General features: G+C 42.9%; 2 protein-coding genes and 1 non-coding gene across 3 annotated transcripts; all 3 read left to right on the top strand.

The window, feature by feature from the left end:
• The first annotated feature begins 6,569 nt into the window (after window positions 1-6,569).
• Window positions 6,570-7,877, top strand: si:ch73-6k14.2. The gene is made up of 2 exons (XM_045223301.1): window positions 6,570-6,691; window positions 7,078-7,877. Exon 2 carries the CDS (start codon window positions 7,079-7,081, stop codon window positions 7,481-7,483), a length of 405 nt encoding a protein of 134 aa, XP_045079236.1. The 5' UTR covers window positions 6,570-6,691; window position 7,078; the 3' UTR covers window positions 7,484-7,877.
• A 7,256-nt stretch (window positions 7,878-15,133) lies between these two features.
• Window positions 15,134-15,207, top strand: trnaa-cgc. Its single transcript has one exon. It is a non-coding gene; the product is annotated as a tRNA-Ala (tRNA).
• Window positions 15,208-15,959: 752 nt separating this feature from the next.
• On the top strand, window positions 15,960-17,780 carry cxcl18b (chemokine (C-X-C motif) ligand 18b). Its single transcript, XM_041867445.2, has 4 exons — window positions 15,960-16,214; window positions 16,530-16,647; window positions 16,934-17,017; window positions 17,343-17,780. The coding sequence occupies exons 1-4, from the start codon at window positions 16,142-16,144 to the stop codon at window positions 17,395-17,397; spliced, it is 330 nt and encodes a 109-aa protein (XP_041723379.2). The 5' UTR covers window positions 15,960-16,141; the 3' UTR covers window positions 17,398-17,780.
• The last annotated feature ends 4,653 nt before the right edge of the window (window positions 17,781-22,433 follow it).

The following is a 22,433-nucleotide window of genomic DNA, read 5'->3' as shown; positions in this document are numbered from 1 at the left end:
GACCTGGTCAGTCAATTACTAATATAAAATCAAATCAAATGTTATTTGTCACATGCGCCGAACACAACAGGTGTAGACCTTACCGTGAAATGCTTACTTACAAGCTCTTAACCAACAATGCAGTTTTAAGAAAATAAGAGTTAAGAAAATATTTACTAAATAAACTAAAGTAAATATACTAATACTGATAAATATACTATACTAATAATATACCAATACTCTTAGTAAAAGTATTTACAGTATCTTCAACTTGCAATCTGTGTATTCTATTCGATTAGATAGATTCAAATGGTTATGTTAAACATCACCACATAGTTGAACGATTACGAAGATGGCATCGACGAAGATGGCGGCCTCGCGACTAGCTCTTAGGAAACTTTGCGGTATTTTGTTTTTCTATGTATTATTTTTGACATTATTAGCTCAGAAAGTGTTTTTGTATCATTACATACAGCTGGGAAAAACTATTGGATACCAGAGCGGCGGTAACTCACCAGCATAACGACCAGGAATATGACTTTCCCAAAGCAGATCCTTTGTTTGCTCTCCCCAGGGCAATTAAACTGATTCCAGCGGCTGACCCAAAACATCGCCGGCGGAGGAGAGGCACTCGGAGCGGCCTGCTGGTTCGACTTAGGAGGCGCGTACACCACCCACCGCTTTCAAGTATACTACTCGCTAATGTTCAGTCTTTGGATAACAAAGTGGACGAGCTCAGGGCAAGGATTTATTTCCAGAGAGACATCAAGGCCTGTAACATACTTTGTTTCACGGAAACATGGCTCTCTGGGGATATTCTATCGAAATCAGTCCAGCCAGATGGGTTCTCAGTTCATCGCGCAGACAGAAATAAATATCTCTCCGGGAAGCAGAAGGGCGGAGGTGTGTGTTTCATGATTAACGACTCATGGTGTAATTGTAGTAACATACAGGAACTCAAGCCTTTTGCTCACCCGACCTAGAATACCTCACAATCAAATGCCGACCGTATTATCGCCCAAGAGAATTTTCTTTGGTTATAGTCACGGCCGTGTATATCCCCCTCAAGCCGATACCATGACGGCCCTCAAAGAACTTCACTGGACTTTATGCAAACTGGAAACCACATATCTTGAGGACTAGGCTGCCGAAGTTCAAACAACATATCGACTGTTGTACTCAGGCTGCTAAAATCCTCGACCATTGCTATTCGAACTTCCGGGATGGTTATAAGGCCCTCCCCCGCCCTCCTTTCGGCAAATCTGACCACGACTCCATTTTGCTCCTCCCTTCCTATAGGCAGAAACTCAGACAGGAAGTACCTGTGCTAAGGACTATTCAACGCTGGTCTGACCAATTGGAATCCACGTTTCAAGATTGTTTTGATCACACGGACTGGGAAATGTTCCGGGTAGCTTGCGAAAATAATTTTGACGAATACACTGAAACGGTGACTGAGTTTATCAGGAAGTGTATAGGTGATGTTGTGCCCACTGTGACAATTAAAACTTACCCTAACCAGAAACCGTGGATAGATGGCAGCATTCACACAAAACTGAAAGCGCGAACCACCGCATTCAACCATGGCAAGGTGACTGGGAATATGACAGAATACAAACAGTGTAGCTACTCACTCCGCAAGGCAATTAAACTGGCAAAACATCAGTACAGAGACAAAGTGGAGTCGCAATTTAATGGCTCAGACACGAGACGTATGTGGCAGGGTCTACAGACAATCACGGACTACAAAAGGAAAACCAGCCACGTTGCCGACACCGTCGCCAGACAAGTTAAACACCTTCTTCGACCGCTTTGAGGATAACCCAGTGCCACCGACGAGGCCCACTACCAAGGACTGTGGCCTCTCCTTCTCCATGGCCGACGTTAGTAAGACATTTAAGCATGTTAACCCCCGCAAGGCTGCCGGCCCAGACAGCATCCCTAGCCGCGTCCTCAGAGCATGCGCAGACCAGCTGGCTGGTGTGTTTACGGACATATTCAAGCTCTCCCTTTCCCAGTCCGCTGTCCCCACATGCTTCAAGATGGCCACCATTGTTCCTGTACCCAAGAAAGCAAAGGTAACTGAACTAAATGACTATCGCCCCGTAGCACTTACCTCTGTCATCATGAAGTGCTTTGAGAGACTAGTCAAGGATCATATCACCTCTACCTTACCTGTCACCCTAGACCCACTTCAATTTACTTACCGACCCAATAGATCCACAGACGATGCAATCACCATCACACTGCACACTGCCCTATCCCATCTGGACAAGAGGAATACCTATGTAAGAATGCTGTTCATTGACTATAGCTCAGCTTTCAACACCATAGTACACTCCAAGCTCATCATTAAGCTCGAGCTGGGTCTGAATCCTGCCCTGTGCAACTGGGTCCTGGACTTCCTGACGGGCTGTCCCCAGGTGGTGAAGGTAGTAAACAACATCTCCACTTTGCTGATCCTTAACACTGGGGCCCCACAAGGGTGCGTGCCAGGAAAATAACCTCTCACTCAATGTCAACAAAACAAAGGAGATGATCGTGGACTTCAGGAAACAGCAGAGGGTGCACCCCCCTATCCACATCGACGGGACTGCAGTGGAGAAGGTGGAAAGCTTCAAGTTCCTTGGCGTACACATCACTGACAAACTGAAATGGTCCACACACACAGACAGTGTGGTGAAGGAGACGCAACAGAGCCTCTTCAACCTCAGGATGCTGAAGAAATGTAAAACCCTCACAAACTTTTACAGATGCACAATTGAGAGCATCCTGTCGGGCTGTATCACCGCCTGGTACGGCAACTGCACCGCCCGCAACCGCAGGGCTCTCCAGAGGGTGGTGCGGTCTGCAGAACGCATTACTGGGGGTAAACTACCCGCCCTCCAAGACACCTACAGCATCCGATGTCACAGGAAGGCCAAAAAGATCATCAAGGACATCAACCACCCGAGCCACTGCCTGTTCACCCCGCTATCATCCAGAAGGTGAGGTCAGTACAGGTGCATCAAAGCTGGGAACAAGAGAATGAAAAACAGCTTCTATCTCAAGGCCATCAGACTGTTAAATAGCCATCACTAACACATTAGAGGCTGCTGCTGCCTCTTTAAGAAATGGAACACTACATTTACATTTACATTTTGGTCAGTTAGCAGACGCTCTTATCCAGAGCGACTTACAGTTAGTGAGTGCATACATTTTCATACTTCTTTCATACTAGTCACTTTAATAATATTTACATATCTTGCACTACTCATCTCATATGTATATACTGTATTCTATAATATTCTACTGTATCTTAGTCCATGCCGCTCTGTCATTGGACTTAGTAGGAGATCTGTCAACGTGCCCTTGGACAGGGCGCTTGACCCTGGTTGCTCCTGTGGGTCGCTCTGGATGGGATTGTCCGCTAGATAACCGAATGTCATGTAACTGTTGAGCGGCTTCACTGCAGGTAAATTGTATTGTCGTGGAAATTCTACACAGGGACACTCAAAGTCAATCTTAAATGAATCATTGTTTATTATCAGCGTGCTGGAGAGCTTCCAACCAACTCAATGCGCCAAGTACACATGTCGATCAGGAGCTCTGTCGGGGCAGTCCCGTTAGATCTCTTATATACTGGATACGGACACGTTACATAGGCATAGTTCATAGGGTTGTGTCTGGCACCGTCTCCTATCTTAATTTATAGAACATATTCTGGGCATTCTGCCAAATGGTCCTAAGGAGGAGGTAATGTCCCCCCCCCCCCTCATTTCTTTACCAAGCACAGGCAGGAACCAAGGATTATTTATGACACAAAGACAAGATGAACATTTTCAAGGCAGTCTCTTCACAAGATAACATTTTCCATCACAGTATGTTTTGAGAAAAAATAAGAAACCCGCACACTGCTCTTGCTAGTATCACTGATCTTTATTAAGCTTTACGTATCGGCCTCAAGGCCTTCGCCAGCGCTTTTGTGAGTGTTTATCATTTGCACCGTTATGTAGACATTGCTCCACCCACATCTGTTCAATGCAAGTGTTACCAAATAGAACAATGTGCATTTCATAAGTATTCTAATAAAGTGTGTACATAAAATGCATTAAACAAGTCTGTAAAACCACAATGAGGACATCGACCTATCAAGTACGTTTTCATAATTCATTGGGTACAGTGCAGGAAGAAACATCTGAGTAATAATATAATATTCCATTTAGCAGACACTTTTATCCAAAGTGACTTACAGTCATGTGTGCATACATTTTTACGTACGGGTGGTCCCGGGGATCGAACCCACTACCCTGGCGTTACAAGCACCATGCTCTACCAATTGAGCTACAGATGTGGTGGTGTTAATTCATGTTCACATTTACAACATAACATGCATTGGCATTTCATCATTAAGACCTTTTGGGAATAATTTCTGGAGGGTGAAAATTCTAAAACATTCTCTTTCGCTCAGAGTATTATTTTATATCACCTCCCCTGTCTGATATCTTGACTTTCTCTATGCCACAAAATCTAAAGGTAGAAATGTCATGTTTTTGGTCATTAAAATGTACTGCGACTGGATGATCCCTGTTTTGTTTCTCCTGATTGAACTTTTATGTTAACTAATTCTCTGTTTAAGTGAAAGAGAGGTTTTACCTACATACCACAGCCCACATGGACATTTCATCATGTAGATGTGGTGGAGCACGTAATAATGTCATTTATTTGGAATCGTTTTCCTGGATGTGGGTGGCAGAAATATTCACACCATCATATTTTTGCACTGTGCGCAACCTCTGCATTTATAGCTACCATTCGGAAGAGGGTGTAAAAGAGCCTGGCTAATTTTCTTTTGTGGCTGGCAGTTGGCATGGACCAATTTGGGGGGGTCCCGGATGGTTGAGGGGCAGCTCTCGGTGAACTGTTGATGGTTGGTGGCCTGGCTGGTTGGGAGCTGGTTTTTGTCCCAGATTTGACTTTGTGGGAGATCTGTCGACGTGCCCTTGACTCGCTTGACCCTGGTTGCTCCTGTGGGTCGCTCTGGATGGGAGTGTCTGAATGTAATGTAAATGTTGAGCGGCTTCACTGCAGGTAAATTGTATGTTTTAAAATTCAATAAAAAAAAGTGAAATAAACAATCAGAAATTAATAGTAAACATTACACTCACAAAAGTTTCAAAGGAATAGAGACATTTCAAGTGTCATATTATGGCTATATACAGTGTTGTAATGATGTGCAAATAGTTGAAGTACAAAAGGGAAAATACATTTGGATTGTATTTACAATGGTGTTGGTTCTTCACTGGTTGCCCTTTTCTTATTGCAACAGGTCACAATTCTTGCTGCTGTGATGGCACACTGTGGTATTTAAACTAATAGATATGTGAGTTTATCAAAACTGGATTTGTTTCGCTCTCTCTCTCTCTCTCTCTCTCTCTCTCTCTCTCTCTCTCTCTCTCTCTCTCTCTCTCTCTCGCTCTCTCTCTCTCTCTCTCTCTCTGATCAGTAACCTAGTGAGCTACCTGGTGTCTGCTCTCTGCTCCCAGGTATGATGAGCCTCCCATAAGGTTTAGCAACAAAAGGCCATGGGAACAGAACAGTATGTGTGTCTCATCTCTACTCCTTGTTCCTCTGATTATTTTACTCTAACCCCAATATGACAGAGAAATCATTTTTTATGACACAGCAACATTATGTTCTAAATCAGGGGTGTCAAACTCCTTTCCTTGAGGGCTGAGTGTGTAAACGCACATGCCCCCTGAGTTCTCACCCACACATTTCAACATTACACTTAGCCAAAACCCCACCTGACACTCATTGTTTACAAACAAGTCACACTCTGAGCCAAGTTACAGTAAACAACAGCACTTCTGTGCCCAGTGCTATCCTTAGCATGACCATTAGCTCTGAAATAACCCAATTCAGATGTACAATAACTTACGTCATGAGTTATCAGTCACAGTTCACACATGGTCAGTCAATATTAGAGACAATTATACATTAGGGATGCAATGTATGGTTAGTCTATCTCTCACTCTCACACTCACACTCACACTCACACTCACACTCACACACACACACACACACAACAATAATAATCCAGAGTCTGTTTCATCTCTACTTCCTGTTCCTCTGATTACTATACTGTAACCCTGATAAGACAGAGAAAACAAGTTTATGTCATAGCAATATGTTCTGAACACACAGGCGGAGTTTCACATACTGTATCGTAGTTAATATACAGGTTGGGAGAAAATACTAACAGGTAAACTAAAATGTAACAGAGAAACTGTATGTTATATATTTGTTGTAGAAACTATGGCATTAAATTATGTCAACTACATAAAGTATGTTTTTCTACAATAAAGTAATTTATGCATATACCTAAAGATGTCCAGTTCATGCCCCATGAGTTCTCTTCTCACCCACACATATCAATATTACACCTAGCCGAAGACCCACCTGGCATTCACCTCTTTACACACACAGACACACTCTGAGCCAAGTTAGAGTGAACGACAGCACTTCCATGCCCATGGCTATAATGGGATAATGAGATATAAAAGCTCCACCTGATTCACTGATCCCAGTATAGCACTACAGACCTCAGACCTGCTAGTTACCTCTCTGTTAGCCATAGCACTGAGAGACAGTGGTATACAGGACACAGAGAGAGAGTTTGCGATACACAGAGGAATACCAACAAGAGAGGGATACAGTCTAGACAATACAGGTAAGACAATGTTAGTATTGTTTGGGGGTGGTGATGGTGGTGGCGGGCTGGGGGGCTAAAACTCGTTGTAAGGATCCAGTATCTTTAAAAAAACAAATATTTCAGATTCTCTTTAAACCCTGTAGGATTGTTTGCTATTTTATGATGTTATGCTATTCTAAAGAATAAGGTATTTTCTACATGGTCCATAAGATAATGAGCAATATTCTTACAGTTAGTGGATATGTACTGTACATAAAAAATGAGCATAGCAATCAAATCATAGCTAGTGTATCAACAGGAAACACATCTCATTAGTTTGGATGGAAAATCTTCACATAAAAATATCATTTAAAAAATGGAAAATATTAAAACATTTTCTATGTATTTCCACGCTGTTTTTACAGGATGAAGCCCAGACGCCTGCTTTCCTCTGTGGAGCTGCTGCCCACCATCAGTGAGATGCAGGAAGGAGATCTGGAGGACGGGGAAGACGATTACCCCACTATGGAGGAGTATGTGGACTCCATCAAGGAACTCTCTCAGCCCACCCCGTACCCCCTCCACAGCCTGCCCCGGTGGCACCGACGATGGATGACCAGCTCGGCCACCCAGCCCGTCGGAAGATGCCCCACTGTAGCCCAATTGGCGCCCTATAATAAATCCATGGCATATTCTCCTCGGATCCCCAGTGGTCTATCGGATGTGTCACTCATGGTCACCCACCCTTTGGACGGTGTAACCCGGGTATGTTCCGGCCGAGACCCCCTGGATTGGTTGTTTGCGCAGGCCCAGTTTTCCGGGTTGACGTGACTAAGAAAGTCCCAGGCTTCTGTTTGTGACGGTGCTCTGGAGATGGCTGCAGGGCTTTACGGAACTCTTTGATGAACAGGAAGCATAGTCTGGATTACATTACTGGATTAACCCAGCGTGGGATTTGAGGTCGAGGTAGTCAGGGATGATTTGTGAACGTTGTCTTAACTCTCCCATGTATTCTACAGTATGGACTGAGTCCCTCCAGGCATGACCAGAGTTGAAGGGTGTCCTAATATGGACAAAGTGAGTGGTGAACAAGGAGGGGGCAGAGGGATTCAGCCCAATTAATTTACACTTTAGCTGCTTTATCTCTCTGGATATCCTCGTAATGATAATATTTTTGTAAGGAACTCTTTCGTAAATACTGTACATGATTGTCTGTAAATCTCTTTGTTTGACCAACACAATTAAAACAACATGGTATTCAAAAACATTGTTATCACAGTCATTGACTCTGTCACTCACAATCAAGGCAATTATTTTCTCTTTTTCTTAAAGAACAGACATGTCTCTTTATTTATGGGCTAGAAAATTGTATCTATTGTCTTTGTTAAGCACTGCTGTGTGCTCTGGTTCTGGTCTGTTAGGCTCCTTAAGTTTCTGTTTCTTCTAAATGTCGCACGCGTGTGGTGAGCCAAGACAGCTGGCCCTACAGTGCATGAGCAATAAAGCCACCTTGGCTGAGGTCCATCCCCCTATCATTGCAAAGACGAAGGGAGGAAACAGGGAGGCCTGCTCTTTCCAGTGATACATTTTCACTGAAATGTAAAGCATTATTAATGTTTACAATACCCAGAATATAGCTGACTAATACTGTACGTATTCTACTGAAGCGTCATTAGGTCCTGTTCCAAAGAAACACTCCACTCATTTTAAGACGTTGAGTAACAATGTTTTTCAGTGGTCCATGCAATTACACTTTATGAGAAAGTATTTGCAAAAAAAACCAAGTTGTGAACTATGGCCTAGTTTGCATCAGTCATGATCTTGGACGGCTCATTAATTGGAAGCGGTAGTCAGAGTACAGTATTGGTCAAACAATGATAAATCGTGTATGGACCAAAAATTCAAATCAGGTCATTACCACTCAACTTGCTGAGCAAGGTCCCACTTGGTTAATTAATTTGAGCAGAATTGGTCAAATATCCTGCAACCACAGGAGGTTGGTGGCACCTTAATTGGGGAGGACGGGCTCTTGGTAATGGCTGGAGTGGAATAGGTGGAATGGTATCAAATACATAAAACACATGGTTTCCATGTGTTTGATGCTATTCTATTCGCTCTGTTCCAGACATTATTATGAGCCATCCTCCCCTCAGCAGCCTCCACTGCATACAACTAGATAATACACAAACATGAAAAAAATTACTTTGCAGATGTAGTGTAATTACAATTAAATACATGTTTTAGCATCACTTAAAACGGGATATCTAACGCCACAGAATAGGAGACATTTAGTACAACCGTCTTCCATATTTTCTTCAAGAAAGACATGGGGACAGAAGCCCAAAAACTAATCTCTGACAAGACACAACATACATGACTGAAAACTGGTAGTCCCGTGTAGCTCAGTTGTACAGTGAGAGAAAAAAGTATTTGATACCCTGCTGATTTTGTACGTTTGCCCACTGACAAAGACATGATCAGTCTATAATAATAAGACAGAATAACAACAAAAAAATACAGAAAAACGCATGTCAAAAATTTTATAAATTGATTTGCATTTTAATGAGGGAAATAAGTATTTGACCCCTCTGAAAATCATGACTTAGAACTTGGTGGCAAAACCCTTGTTGGCAATCACAGAGGTCAGACGTTTCTTGTAGTTGGCCACCAGGTTTGCACACATCTCAGGAGGGATTTTGTCCCACTCCTCTTTGCAGATCTTCTCCAAGTCATTAAGGTTTCGGGGCTGACGTTTGGCAACTCGAACCTTCAGCTCCCTCCACAGATTTTCTATGGGATTAAGGTCTGGAGACTGGCTAGGCCACTCCAGGACCTTAATGTGCTTCTTCTTGAGCCACTCCTTTGTTGCCTTGGCCGTGTGTTTGGGTCATTGTCATGCTGGAATACCCATCCACGACCCATTTTCAATGCCCTGGCTGAGGGAAGGAGGTTCTCACCCAAGATTTGATGGTACATGGCCCCGTCCATCGTCCCTTTGATGCTGTGAAGTTGTCCTGTCTCCTTGGCAGAAACCCCCCCCCCCAAAGCATAATGTTTCCACCTCCATGTTTGACGGTGGGGATGGTGTTCTTGGGGTCATAGGCAGCATTCCTCCGCTTCCAAACACGGCGAGTTGAGTTGATGCCAAAGAGCTCGATTTTGGTCTCATCTGACCACAACACTTTCACCCAGTTCTCCTCTGAATCATTCAGATGTTCATTGGCAAAATTCAGATCAAATCAAATCAAATTTTATTGGCCACATGCGCCGAATACAACAGGTGCAGATATTACACTGATTCTAAGGAACAGCGCCGGAGAAGATGGCTGCCGTTTTACAGCCCTCTAACCAATTGTACTATTATGTGTGTTTTTCCGCGTTATTTGTAATTTATTTTGTACATAATGTTTCTGCCATCGTCTCTTATAACCAAAAAGAGCTTCTGGATATCAGGACAGCGATTACTCACCTCGTATTGGACGAAGATTTTTTCTTCAACGAGGCGGCCGCGAAGGATATCATACAGACACCCGAAAAGGCCCAAATCCCTGTCATTCGCGTGAGGAAGAGACGGAGATATCGTGGACGTAGATCGGGGTGCCTTGTAAGGATCCGACGGCGAGCGAGTAAACTGCCTCTTCCATCAATCCTATTAGCCAACGTTCAATCATTTGAAAATAAATTGGATGACTTAAGATTACGGTTATCCTACCAACGGGACATTAAAAACTGTAATATCTTATGTTTCACCGAGTCGTGGCTGAACAACGACATGGATATCATACAGCTAGCGTGCTATACGCTACATCGGCAGGATAGAACGGCTGACTCCGGTAAGACAAGGGGTGGCGGTCTGTGTATATTTGTAAACAACAGCTGGTGCACAAAATCAAATACTAAGGAAGTCTCAAGGTTTTGCTCGCCTGAGGTAGAGTATCTTATGATAAGCTGTAGAACACACTATTTACCAAGAGAGTTTTCATCTATATTTTTCATAGCTGTCTATTTACCACCACAAACCAATGCTGGCATTAAGATTGCACTGAATGAGTTGTACAAGGCCATAAATCAACAGGAAAACGCTCATCCAGATGCAGCGCTCCTAGTGGCCGGGGACTTTAATGCAGGGAAACTAAAATCGATTCTACCTCATTTCTACCAGCATGTTAAATGTGCAACCAGAGGAAAAAAAACTATAGACCACCTTTACTCCACACACAGAGACGTATACAAAGCTCTCCCTCGCCCTCCATTTGGCAAATCTGACCATAACTCTATCCTCCTGATTCCCGCTTATAAGCAAAAACTAAAGCAGGAAGCACCAGTGACTTGGTTAATGAAAAAGTGGTCAGATGACGCAGATGCTAAGCTACAGGACTGTTTTGCTAGCACAGACTGGAACATGTTCCGGGATTCTTCAGACAGCATTGAGGAGTACACCACATCAGTCACTGGCTTCAACAATAAGTGCATCGATGATGTCGTCCCCACAGTGACTGTACGTACATACCCCAACCAGAAGCCATGGATTACAGGAAACATCCGCACTGAGCTAAAGGGTAGAGCTGCCGCTTTCAAGGAATGGGACTCTAACCCGGACGCTTATAAGAAATCCCGCTATGACCTCCGACGAACCATCAAACAGGCAAAGAGTCAATACAGGACTAAGATTGAATCGTACTACACTGGCTCTGACGCTCGTCGGATGTGGCAGGGCTTGAAAACTATTACAGACTACAAAGGGAAGCACAGCCGCGAGCTGCCCAGTGACACAAGCCTACCAGACAAGCTAAACCACTTCTATGCTCGCTTCGAGGCAAGCAACACTGAAGCATGCAAGAGAGCACCAGCTGTTCCGGATGACTATGTGATCACGCTCTCCGTAGCCGATGTGAGTAAGACTTTTAAGCAGGTCAACATTCACAAGGATTACCAGGACGTGTACTCCGAGCATGTGCTGACCAACTGGCAAGTGTCTTCACTGACATTTTCAACATGTCCCTGACTGAGTCTGTAATACCAACATGTTTCAAGCAGACCACCATAGTCCCCGTGCCCAAGGACTCTAAGATAACCTGCCTAAATGACTACCGACCCGTAGCACTGACGTCTGTAGCCATGAAGTGCTTTGAAAGGCTGGTCATGGCTCACATCAACACCATTATCCCAGAAACCCTAGACCCACTCCAATTTGCATACCGCCCCAACAGATCCACAGATGATGCAATCTCTATTGCACTCCACACTGCCCTTTCCCACCTGGACAAGAGGAACACCTACGTGAGAATGCTATTCATTGACTACAGCTCAGCATTCAACACCATAGTGCCCTCTAAGCTCATCACTAAGCTAAGGATCATGGGACTAAACACCTCCCTCTGCAACTGGATCCTGGACTTCCTGACGGGCCGCCCCCAGGTGGTAAGGGTAGGTAACAACACATCTGCCACACTGATCCTCAACACGGGGGCCCCTCAGGGGTGCGTGCTCAGTCCCCTCCTGTACTCTCTGTTCACCCATGACTGCATGGCCAGGCACGACTCCAACACCATCATTAAGTTTGCCGACGACACAACAGTGTTAGGCCTGATCACAGACAACGATGAGACAGCCTATAGGGAGGAGGTCAGAGACCTGGCCGTGTGGTGCCAGGACAACAACCTCTCCCTCAACGTGACCAAGACAAAGGAGATGATTGTGGACTACAGGAAATAAAAGAGGACTGAGCACGCCCCCATTCTCATCGACAGGGCTGTAGTGGAACAGGTTGAGAGCTTCAAGTTCCTTGGTGTCCACATCACCAACGAACTATCATGGTCCAAACACACCAAGACAGTCGTGAAGAGGGCACGACAAAGCCTATTCCCCCTCAGGAGACTGAAAAGATTTGGCATGGGTCCTCAGATCCTCAAAAATTATACAGCTGCACCATCGAGAGCATCCTGACTGGTTGCATCACCGCCTGGTATGGCAACTGCTTGGCCTCCGACCGCAAGGCACTACAGAGGGTAGTGTGTACGGCCCAGTACATCACTGGGGCCAAGCTTCCTGCCATCCAGGACCTCTATACCAGGCGGTGTCAGAGGAAGGCCCTCAAAATTGTCAAAGACTCCAGCAACCCTAGTCATAGACTGTTCTCTCTGCTACCGCACGGCAAGCGGTACCGGAGTGCCAAGTCTAGGTCCAAAAGACTTCTCAACAGCTTCTACCCCCAAGCCATAAGACTCCTGAACAGCTAATCATGGCTACCCGGACTATTTGCACTGCCCCCCACCCCATCCTTTTTACGCTGCTGCTACTCTGTTAATTATTTATGCATAGTCACTTTAACTCTACCCACATGTACATATTACCTCAACTACCTCAACTAGCCGGTGCCCCCGCACATTGACTCTGCAACGGTACCCCCCCTGTATATATAGCCTCCCTACTGTCACTTTATTTTACTTCTGCTCTTTTTTTTCTCAACACTTTTTTTGTTGTTGTTTTATTTTTAAGCTGTAAGTAAGCATTTCACTGTAATGTCTGCACCTGTTGTATTCGGCGCATGTGACCAATAAAATGTGATTTGATTTGATTTGATTTGAAATGCTTACTTACAGCCCTTAAACAACAGTGCATTTATTTTTTATAAAAAAGTAAAATAAAACAACAACAAAAAAGTGTTGAGAAAAAAAGAGCAGAAGTAAAATAAAATAACAGTAGGGAGGCTATATATACAGGGGGGTACTGGTGCAGAGTCAATGTGCGGGGGCACCAGCTAGTTGAGGTAATATGTACATGTGGGTAGAGTTAAAGTGACTATGCATAAATAATTAACAGAGTAGCAGCAGCGTAAAAAGATGGGGTGGGGGGGCAAAATGTTTGACCATGTAAATTGATGTTTATAACTCTCATTACAGCTCAATACGTTCAAGTTGCCAGGTGCAAATGCCCAGGAACCATCATGAACACTGCCGAAACGATTGTTGACTTTGAAATCATTGAAAAGACACATTACTACGACACTACTGAAATCATGTAAGTACTGTATTTATTTAAGCAGAAAGTGATTTCTCTCTGTTTGTTAGTTTTTTTGTTTGTTTGTTTGTTTGTTTGTTTGTTTGTTTGTTTGTTTGTTTCTTTCTTTCTTTCTTTCTTTCTTTCTTTCTTTCTTTCTTTCTTTCTTTCTTTCTTTCTTTCTTTCTTTCTTTCTTTCTTTCTTTCTTTCTTTCTTTCTTTCTTTCTTTCTTTCTTTCTTTCTTTCTTTCTTTCTTTCTTTCTTTCTTTCTTTCTTTCTTTCTTTCTTTCTTTCTGACATTAACTTATGACATGACAATCACCTCTATCAGCCTTATATCAGTTGTGTGACTATGCATAAATAATTAACAGAGTAGCAGCAGCGTAAAAAGATGGGGTGGGGGGGCAGTGCAAATAGTCCGGGTAGATATGATTAGCTGTTCAGGAGTCTTATGGCTTGGGGGTAGAAGCTGTTGAGAAGTATTTTGGACCTAGACTTGGCACTCCGGTACCGCTTGCCGTGCGGTAGCAGAGAGAACAGTCTATGACTAGGGTGGCTGGAGTCTTTGACAATTTTGAGGGCCTTCCTCTGACACCGCCTGGTATAGAGGTCCTGGATGGCAGGAAGCTTGGCCCCAGTGGGCCTGTATATGTGCTTTCTTGAGCAGTGGGACCTTGCGGGCGCTGCAGGATTTCAGTCCTTCACGGCGTAGTGTGTTACCAATTGTTTTCTTGGTGACTATGGTCCCAGCTGCCTTGAGATCATTGACAAGATCCTCCCGTGTAGTTCTGGGCTGATTCCTCACCGTTCTCATGATCATTGCAACTCCATGAGGTGAGATCTTGCATGGAGCCCCAGGCCGAGGGACATTGACATTTCTTTTGTGTTTCTTCCATTTGCGAATAATCGCACCAACTGTTGTCACCTTCTCACTAAACTGCTTGGCGATGGTCTTGTAGCCCATTCCAGCCTTGTGTAGGTCTACAATCTTGTCCCTGACATCCTTGGAGAGCTCTTTGGTCTTGGCCATGGTGGAGAGTTTGGAATCTGATTGATTGATTGCTTCTGTGGACAGGTGTCTTTTATACAGGTAACAAACGGAGATTAGGAGCACTCCCTTTAAGAGTGTGCTCCTAATCTCAGCTCGTTACCTGTATAAAAGACACCTGGGAGCCAGAAATCTTTCTGATTGAGAGGGGGTCAAATACTTATTTCCCTCATTAAAATGAAAAATTAATTTGTAAAAATTTTTTGACATGCGTTTTTATGGATTTTTTTGTTGTTATTCTGTCTCTCACTGTTCAAATAAACCTACCATTAAAATTAGACTGATCATTTCTTTGTCAGTGGGCAAACGTACAAAATCAGCAGGGGGTCAAATACTTTTTTCCCTCACTGTATGTATGTATGCACTCACTAAACTGTAAGTTGCTCTGGATAAGAGCGTCTGCTAAATGACTAAAATGTAAATGTGGTTTTTAGTCCCGTGTAGCTCAGTTGGTTGAGCATGGCGCTCGCAACGCCAGGGTTGTGGGTTCGATTCCCATGGGGGACCAGTGTGAAAAAATGTATGCACTCACTAACTGTAAGTTGCTCTGGATAAGAGCGTCTGCTAAAATCTAATTCTCACCAGACACATCCTGGGTGTTAGGCCCAGTCATTATTCATCACCATGATAACCGTTCACTTCTGGTAAAACAGGTGTCGGTCTACAGACATGTTCTAGTGTTGATTAGTATGACATGGTAGATTTAGGTTGGGGGTTCACAGAATAGAGATGACTGGTCATTGCGTCATCATGATGTTGCTGTTGCTACTTGCCCCAAACAGCATATCTGATCTGGGCATGTAGGTGGAGAAGGGAAAAACATCAACATTATAAGCAGTTTATACACTTTTGTTATTTCTATCCAAGAAAGTTTGGGGTGAAATTTGTCTTAATACGAGACCCTCTTCCGAAGTACCCCCAGATCTGTGATGTCATAAAGAGCAGTTTTCAGAAGGAGGAAGTAATCGGAAGGAGACTTCGGATCTGTCCAACTAATGAAGACGAGACAGCCTAATCTACATTATTTAAAATAACAGGTTTGCAGACAGCTCTGCCTGCAAATAGGCCACTTCAACATTAATCACCGTGACTTGCAACGCTGACTCACCCTGGCATTCCCTCAATCACAGTTAGGAAGTTTGGAGTTAAGACTCCCGCGGCCGCCCCTGCATCTGCAGATGTCCAGCTTCCCTCCGCCCCTTCCATCCTCCCCTCTGTAGTACAACATTCCTTCATTTCTCCCTAGTGAGCTGGGAAATTCCAGGGAGAGGTCTGCTGTTTCTTGAACGTTTGCCGGGAAAGAACATGGGATGCCGGCAGCTTATAAAAAGGACAATGGATCCCACTAGTTCTTCACTTTTCACTTTCACTTCAAGTGGATCTTACTGTCTCTTGACTCCTCACCTCCCAATCTTCTCACCTCTCGCTACTTATATTCACGATGGCCTTCGCACCAAAAGCCTGCAGTCTTTTCCTGGTGGTTTTGCTGGGAGTTTGTATACAGCTCTACAGAGGTAAGATTTCAAAGTAATTTCTAGCAATGTCAGCTACAATATATGGAATGTACAGTGCAGTATGCATGCTTTACTAGTTACCTGACTGACTAGGGATTTTGCAGTGACTATGCTACTGTATATATAGTGGCTGTCATATAGCGTCAAATGAGTATAGACTAGTATAGATATTGCAGTTATGTACAGTTTATTCTCAGAACAAGCATTGTGCAAAAATGCATTCATGTGAATTTTTATCCAAAATCCAATTTTAAAAACAACTTTTCCATCAAAATGTTTGACCATGTAAATTGATGTTTATAACTCTCATTACAGCTCAATACGTTCCAGGTGCCAGGTGCAAATGCCCAGGAACCATCATGAACACTCCGGAAACTATTGTTGACTTTGAAATCATTGAAAAGACACATTACTGCGACACTACTGAAATCATGTAAGTACTGTATTTATTTAAGCAGAAAGTGGTTTCTCTCTGTTTGTTTGTTTGTTTTTGTTTGTTTGTTTGTTTGTTTGTTTGTTTGTTTGTTTGTTTCTTTCTTTCTTTCTTTCTTTCTTTCTTTCTTTCTTTCTTTCTTTCTTTCTTTCTTTCTTTCTTTCTTTCTTTCTTTCTTTCTTTCTTTCTGACATTAACTTATGACATGACAATCACCTCTATCAGCCTTATATCAGTTGTGTGACACAAGCATTAATTGTGTGTATATGTGGTTTGTCCATTTCAGTGTTACACTGGCGGAAGATGGAGCCAGACGGTGCCTGAACCCTGTTGGAAGAAAGGCCATGCTTTTCGTCAACTGCTGGAACAAGTAAGATAGATCAAATCATTATACTCATCACCACCATAATAAAGTATTGGTAGAACTATACTGCAGTTATTAATGTGTAATAACTTATAGATCCACATTTATCACAATCTAATGACATATATATCTAATGTTAAAAAAGAAAAATGCCGTAATACTGTAATTATAGTTGTATCACACCATTAAGTAGCAGACATGAGGCTAAAGCATGTCAACGCAAAATACCTTAGCACATACTTTAGAAACATCCTACAGCACTTGATTTAATATAATCCATGTAACATTAGTCCTTTGTGAACCTAACACTCTTCTCCCTCCTTCCAAATAGAATAAACAAGGACAACAAGCAAAAGCTGAGGTGTCTGAAGAGAAAAGCAGAGTGAACATAATGGAGGAGGGAAGAAGGGCCATGGAAAACTCACCGGCTGGATTTTCCCAGAAGTCATGTGACCAAACTCACACAAGAAGAATGTTTGGGACTGACACTGCACTTTAGAGAGAGAGAGAGAGAGAGAGAGAGAGAGAGAGAGAGAGAGAGAGAGAGAGAGAGAGAGAGAGAGAGAGAGAGAGAGAGAGAGAGAGCGAAGAGGAGCTTTCTATTTCATGAGTTTCCTTTTTGATTTTGTGTCCATACTGTTACAGTACTACAAGAATACAACATTAATTGTGAGACATTTACAGATATCATATGTAAAACTCTTTATTTATTTTTCAATTTATTATTTAAATAAGTGTATATTTAATGAACAGATAAATATGATTTTGATACAACTGAAATCTGAAGTAAACATGTTTTTGAAACAACTTAAAAATTCAACGTTCTCTTCATCATAGCACTCCATTTGTTATGAATGCTTATACCAAGTCTTATAATGCAAAATGGGGTGACACAAGCATTATTACTGTCACAATTAATGCATAGGGCTTAATACTCATGGTTTATAGAGAGTGCCACGGGAACAGCTCCTTTAACATTTGGTTACAGAGTGTGATACACTCTGGAGGGAGAGAGGGTCCCATGTATGGCATCACTGAAATAAGGCCAATGATCATAACTTAAACACAGCTGGTCTCAACAAATGCAGGGGTTGGCTGAGAGACTTCCAGGTCAGGAACAAGATGTAGTGACGCCATGGCGACCTGGGGTGAACCTCGACGCACATGACGTTTCTCAACTACTGGAATACATGCAATGAACACACTAGGGTTAGATATATTACAGTCACTTGTAATAATCCTATATAAACTGATTTATTAACGCAAAAGAAATGATTTGCAGCAATTACAATACTGTCAATGTGCACCATCTACTGGAGGTCCTTAGTACCTAAACCCAGATAATCATTGACTTGTGTAATTACAGTGTTACCACACAAACATAAAGCAACTTCATGTAAAGGTATAAAATCAACTTAATGTAAACGTATAAGATCAACTGAATGTAAAGGTATAAGATCAACTTAATGTAAAGGTATAAGAGAAACTTAATGTAAAGGTATAAGATCAACTGAATGTAAAGGTATAAGATCAACTTAATGTAAAGGTATAAGAGAAACTTAATGTAAAAGTATAAGAGAAACTTAATGTAAAGTTTGACCTAATAGTCAACTCCACAGGTATAAGAGCAACTTAATGTCAAGTGTTACCAAGTAGTCAATGATAAAACTAGAAAATTATTTAGATGCCAATATTTACCTTCTAAATAAATCAAGATAACGTAGCTTTCTAAATGCGTCATTGAAAACAACAAAAGGCTCTAGGATAGGTCTTGAATATAGACATGTTTCTGTAACACTTACTGGTATACTGATTTGCTGCAGCGGCCGAGTTTCTTCCCTTTTAGAAACACCATGGATACATCCCAAATGGCACCCTATTCCCTATATGGTGCACTACTTTTGACCAGAGTGCCATTTGGGACAGACATCCATTCTCCAGCATGATGAGCTCTAAGGCAGCATGTCTTGCGTTTTGACCATTACTTTGCTGTGGAGATAAACTTTGCTGGAGGATATCAGAACTGGCCTTCTCACTCGGGGGAAATCAAAGGGCTGCTGGTGGTCAGAGGGAGCCAAGGAGTGTGGGAGAGAATAGATCCTCCATAAACGTTCTCATTCCCAGACCAGAGTCCTGAGGCTGCTGCACTTCCTTTTGTGTGAGCGCGCGCGCACACACACACACACACACACACACACACACACACACACACACACACACACACACACACACACACACACACACACACACACACACACACACACACACACACACACTATAATAAAATCTGCCGCATGAGCTCACAAACCAAAAACAAAGCCTAGAAACATAGCAGATGAAGGGGTGCTTAGTCATATCTGCCTGTGGCGTACCCTGCAGTATATACAGTATCTCCCTGAATTAAATCATCTGTTGAGACAGACAATATCTCAGTGAAGTTGTTGGGAGAAGACGAGGCTAATGTTACATTACTATGGCTACATCCCAAATGGCACCCTATTCCCTATTTAGTGCACTAGTTTTGACCAGGGCCTATTAGGCTCTTGTCAAAAGTAAGCACTATGTAGGGAATAGGGTGCCATTTGGGATGCTACCTATATGAACTGTTGTCAGCATACTATTTGGAACACAAGATGGAAATGGACGTTTACTAAAATGATCATTGATTGATCATTGATCATCCCCACCTGAGGACCGTTCAACATGGTTAGGTAAGTGTGTGTGTGTCCCATATCCTCGGTGCTGAGTGGAAAACACTGTACTTGATGTTAGAAAGGCATCCAATCTGGTTGCATGCTGTTTCATTTGTTGCCTGTTGTTCCTCTCTCTAGCTGTCAAAACAGCAGAACCTCAGCATAAGAGAACCTTTCCTTAAGAAACTAAATCAACAAATACATCATCAATTAATCATCTGCATGTTATCAACAAAGCAGTTGGATTTTTAATGGGTGACGTTTCATGTTTCAGCAAAATTGCTACTAATAATTTGTCTGGCACTTTTGCAGAAGCCTCCCACCGATGCGTGTGTTTAATTTTTAAACATTCTGCGGCAAAGGCACAAATCCTGAGAGAAATATTTTGCATTTTATTTCCATGATATGTGTTGTTCCCGCCTGCTTTAAAGCTTATATATAGCTTTTTAAAAAGGACTGGGCTGTCTCCCACAGTGTAATACTTTCTCGTTTAGATGAACAGCAGCAGCTGTTAAAATCAGAGATGTGTGAGAGCTGCCACTGCCTGGCTTCTGTTGGAATCCAAGAAACCCATGCTGTTCGTCAGATGTAGGAGAGAAAAAACTTTTTCAAAAAACAAAAATGGCAACCCAATATTTTATTTATACATGTGAACCATGCCCAATCGCTTGTTGATGTAGCTGTCAGACAAAGGGAAGATTGTAAATTGCCCCTATCCCCATGCAATATTCATACAGCTACTGCTATAACAAGGCTTTCATACGCTCTCATTGTTGCTCTACCGGCCGTGAAGAGAGTGGGCATCAATTATATGAAAATAGTCAAGAGGGAATGCTGTGTAGAACGGAACGGCACACGAACAAATAAACAACTGTGCCAAACGACTGTAGAAAAGCCCTGCTTTGGCTATGTTGGCTATGGGTCTCTTCAAAGAGTGTGTGTGTGTGTGTCTGTGTGTGTGTGTATGGATACACTGTGTACATCCATATGTGTGTGCACTGGCAAGTGCGTGTGTGTGTGTGTGGATACATTGTATACATCCATGTGTGTGTGTGTGTTTTATGCGTCACCATGGGTATATGACTGTCTTGTCAATCACCCAGCTTCAACCCATAAATAAAGAATGACACATGCACCCAGCTGCTCTCTCTCATTGTCTAGTGGGCCTGACTGCCTACCCAAGTCCCACTGCTCCCCAGATGCAGAGATGCAGACCACATGTCATTTTAAGTGTAGAGAGAGGTTACTATACAGGCAGTCAGGGAGAGAGGACACATCACAGAGTAACTTGGAGACCCACCAGGAGGTAACGTGGAAGGCAGCACACACCACAGGGAAACTCCATCTTAAATAAATCAAGCTGTTGTCCCATCAATCTAAACACTGAACTCTATGTGAAATCTAGATTAATCGAGGTGAATGACGTGCACATGGCATGGTATGAAATGTCACCTGATACTTCGCCTTTGTTAGGCTTGAATAGGTGATTTGAGGAAAATACGTCAATACATGACTTTTCTCTAGCTGGTTTGGACAGAAATTAATTTGAACTATTGTTTTATTCATCGTGGTAATGGATCTTGGTAATGGATCGTGGTTATGGATCTTTGATTGAGATATTGCACAATAATAGCTCAATCAAATAAATGGGATTTTCTTCCACCTGCTAACATTGAAGTCCAAAGCGAATGGTAGGGTCATTTGCAGGGGAGAGGGAGAGACAAGCACACGGAAAACAGAAATACAAAGCCTGTTTGGGGGATTGTTTCTGGACACTGGTTCAGGTCTCTGACTACTGAACTCCTCTGTCTGTCAAGAGTTGAGATGCAATGTCAGGAGCTTATACACACACAAACATGGACACACACACACACACACACACACCTCTCTTACAGAGGGTAAGGCCGCTTGCAAATTTGCATGTGCTGCTCACTGACAAGATTACAGGAGGCTGAGAATGGAGTGTGATGTGATCTCACCACACAATACTGTAGTATATTCACACTTTGTTTGAATGTTAATCTTCTTCATATGGCCATAGAGCTGGGGTTGCACTGTGCCATCTAATTATCACAAAGTCACTGGAACATGCAGCCGAGAGACACTCTGCAAGGAATGAGACAAACATCATATTGAAATGTATTCAGGCCCATAGCTCCAACGGTAGTTGTAATAGGTAAATCCACATTTCCATGAGACACAGCAGTTAGAATCAATCAGGCAAGTTTAATTCCCATGTCACAACAAGGGAACAAGCAATCAGCTGAAAAGAGCTCCAACCTCCACCAATACCTTAAAAGGAACACAGACGTTGCTTAGTCTGTTTTGCTTGTTTCTTGGAAATAAAGTAGATGGTTGTAGTTACAAATCTAAGCCTACAGGGGGCAGCATATACACTCTGTTCTACTAGTCCCCCTTATCAGCATGCTGGAACAATCTTCTGTACCAACTGACTCCTGTTGTGCCTACTGTTAAGGAGGAGACAGGGCTTACAACAGTATTGAATTCATTAACCTTTTCTCCACTCTGGTCCAAAATGGGAGCAGGACCGCAATTGTTGGAAATAACCCCCTCAGCACTTTAAACTGTTTATTGTAAGGGTCACGGATGGAAGAAGAGGGGCTGAAGAGGGGGCTCGCCCCTATTTGTTACTTATCCGAAAAGTGTCATCTTGCATCAGGCGGTTAGTTATTCAGAAACTCACCGTGCGATAATAGGTGTGACTACGT

The sequence above is a fragment of the Coregonus clupeaformis genome, chromosome 10 (assembly GCF_020615455.1).
Source record: "Coregonus clupeaformis isolate EN_2021a chromosome 10, ASM2061545v1, whole genome shotgun sequence".
Taxonomy (NCBI): Eukaryota; Metazoa; Chordata; class Actinopteri; order Salmoniformes; family Salmonidae; genus Coregonus; species Coregonus clupeaformis.
Note: the sequence above shows the minus strand (reverse complement) of the source record. Positions and strands in the feature narration are given on the sequence as shown.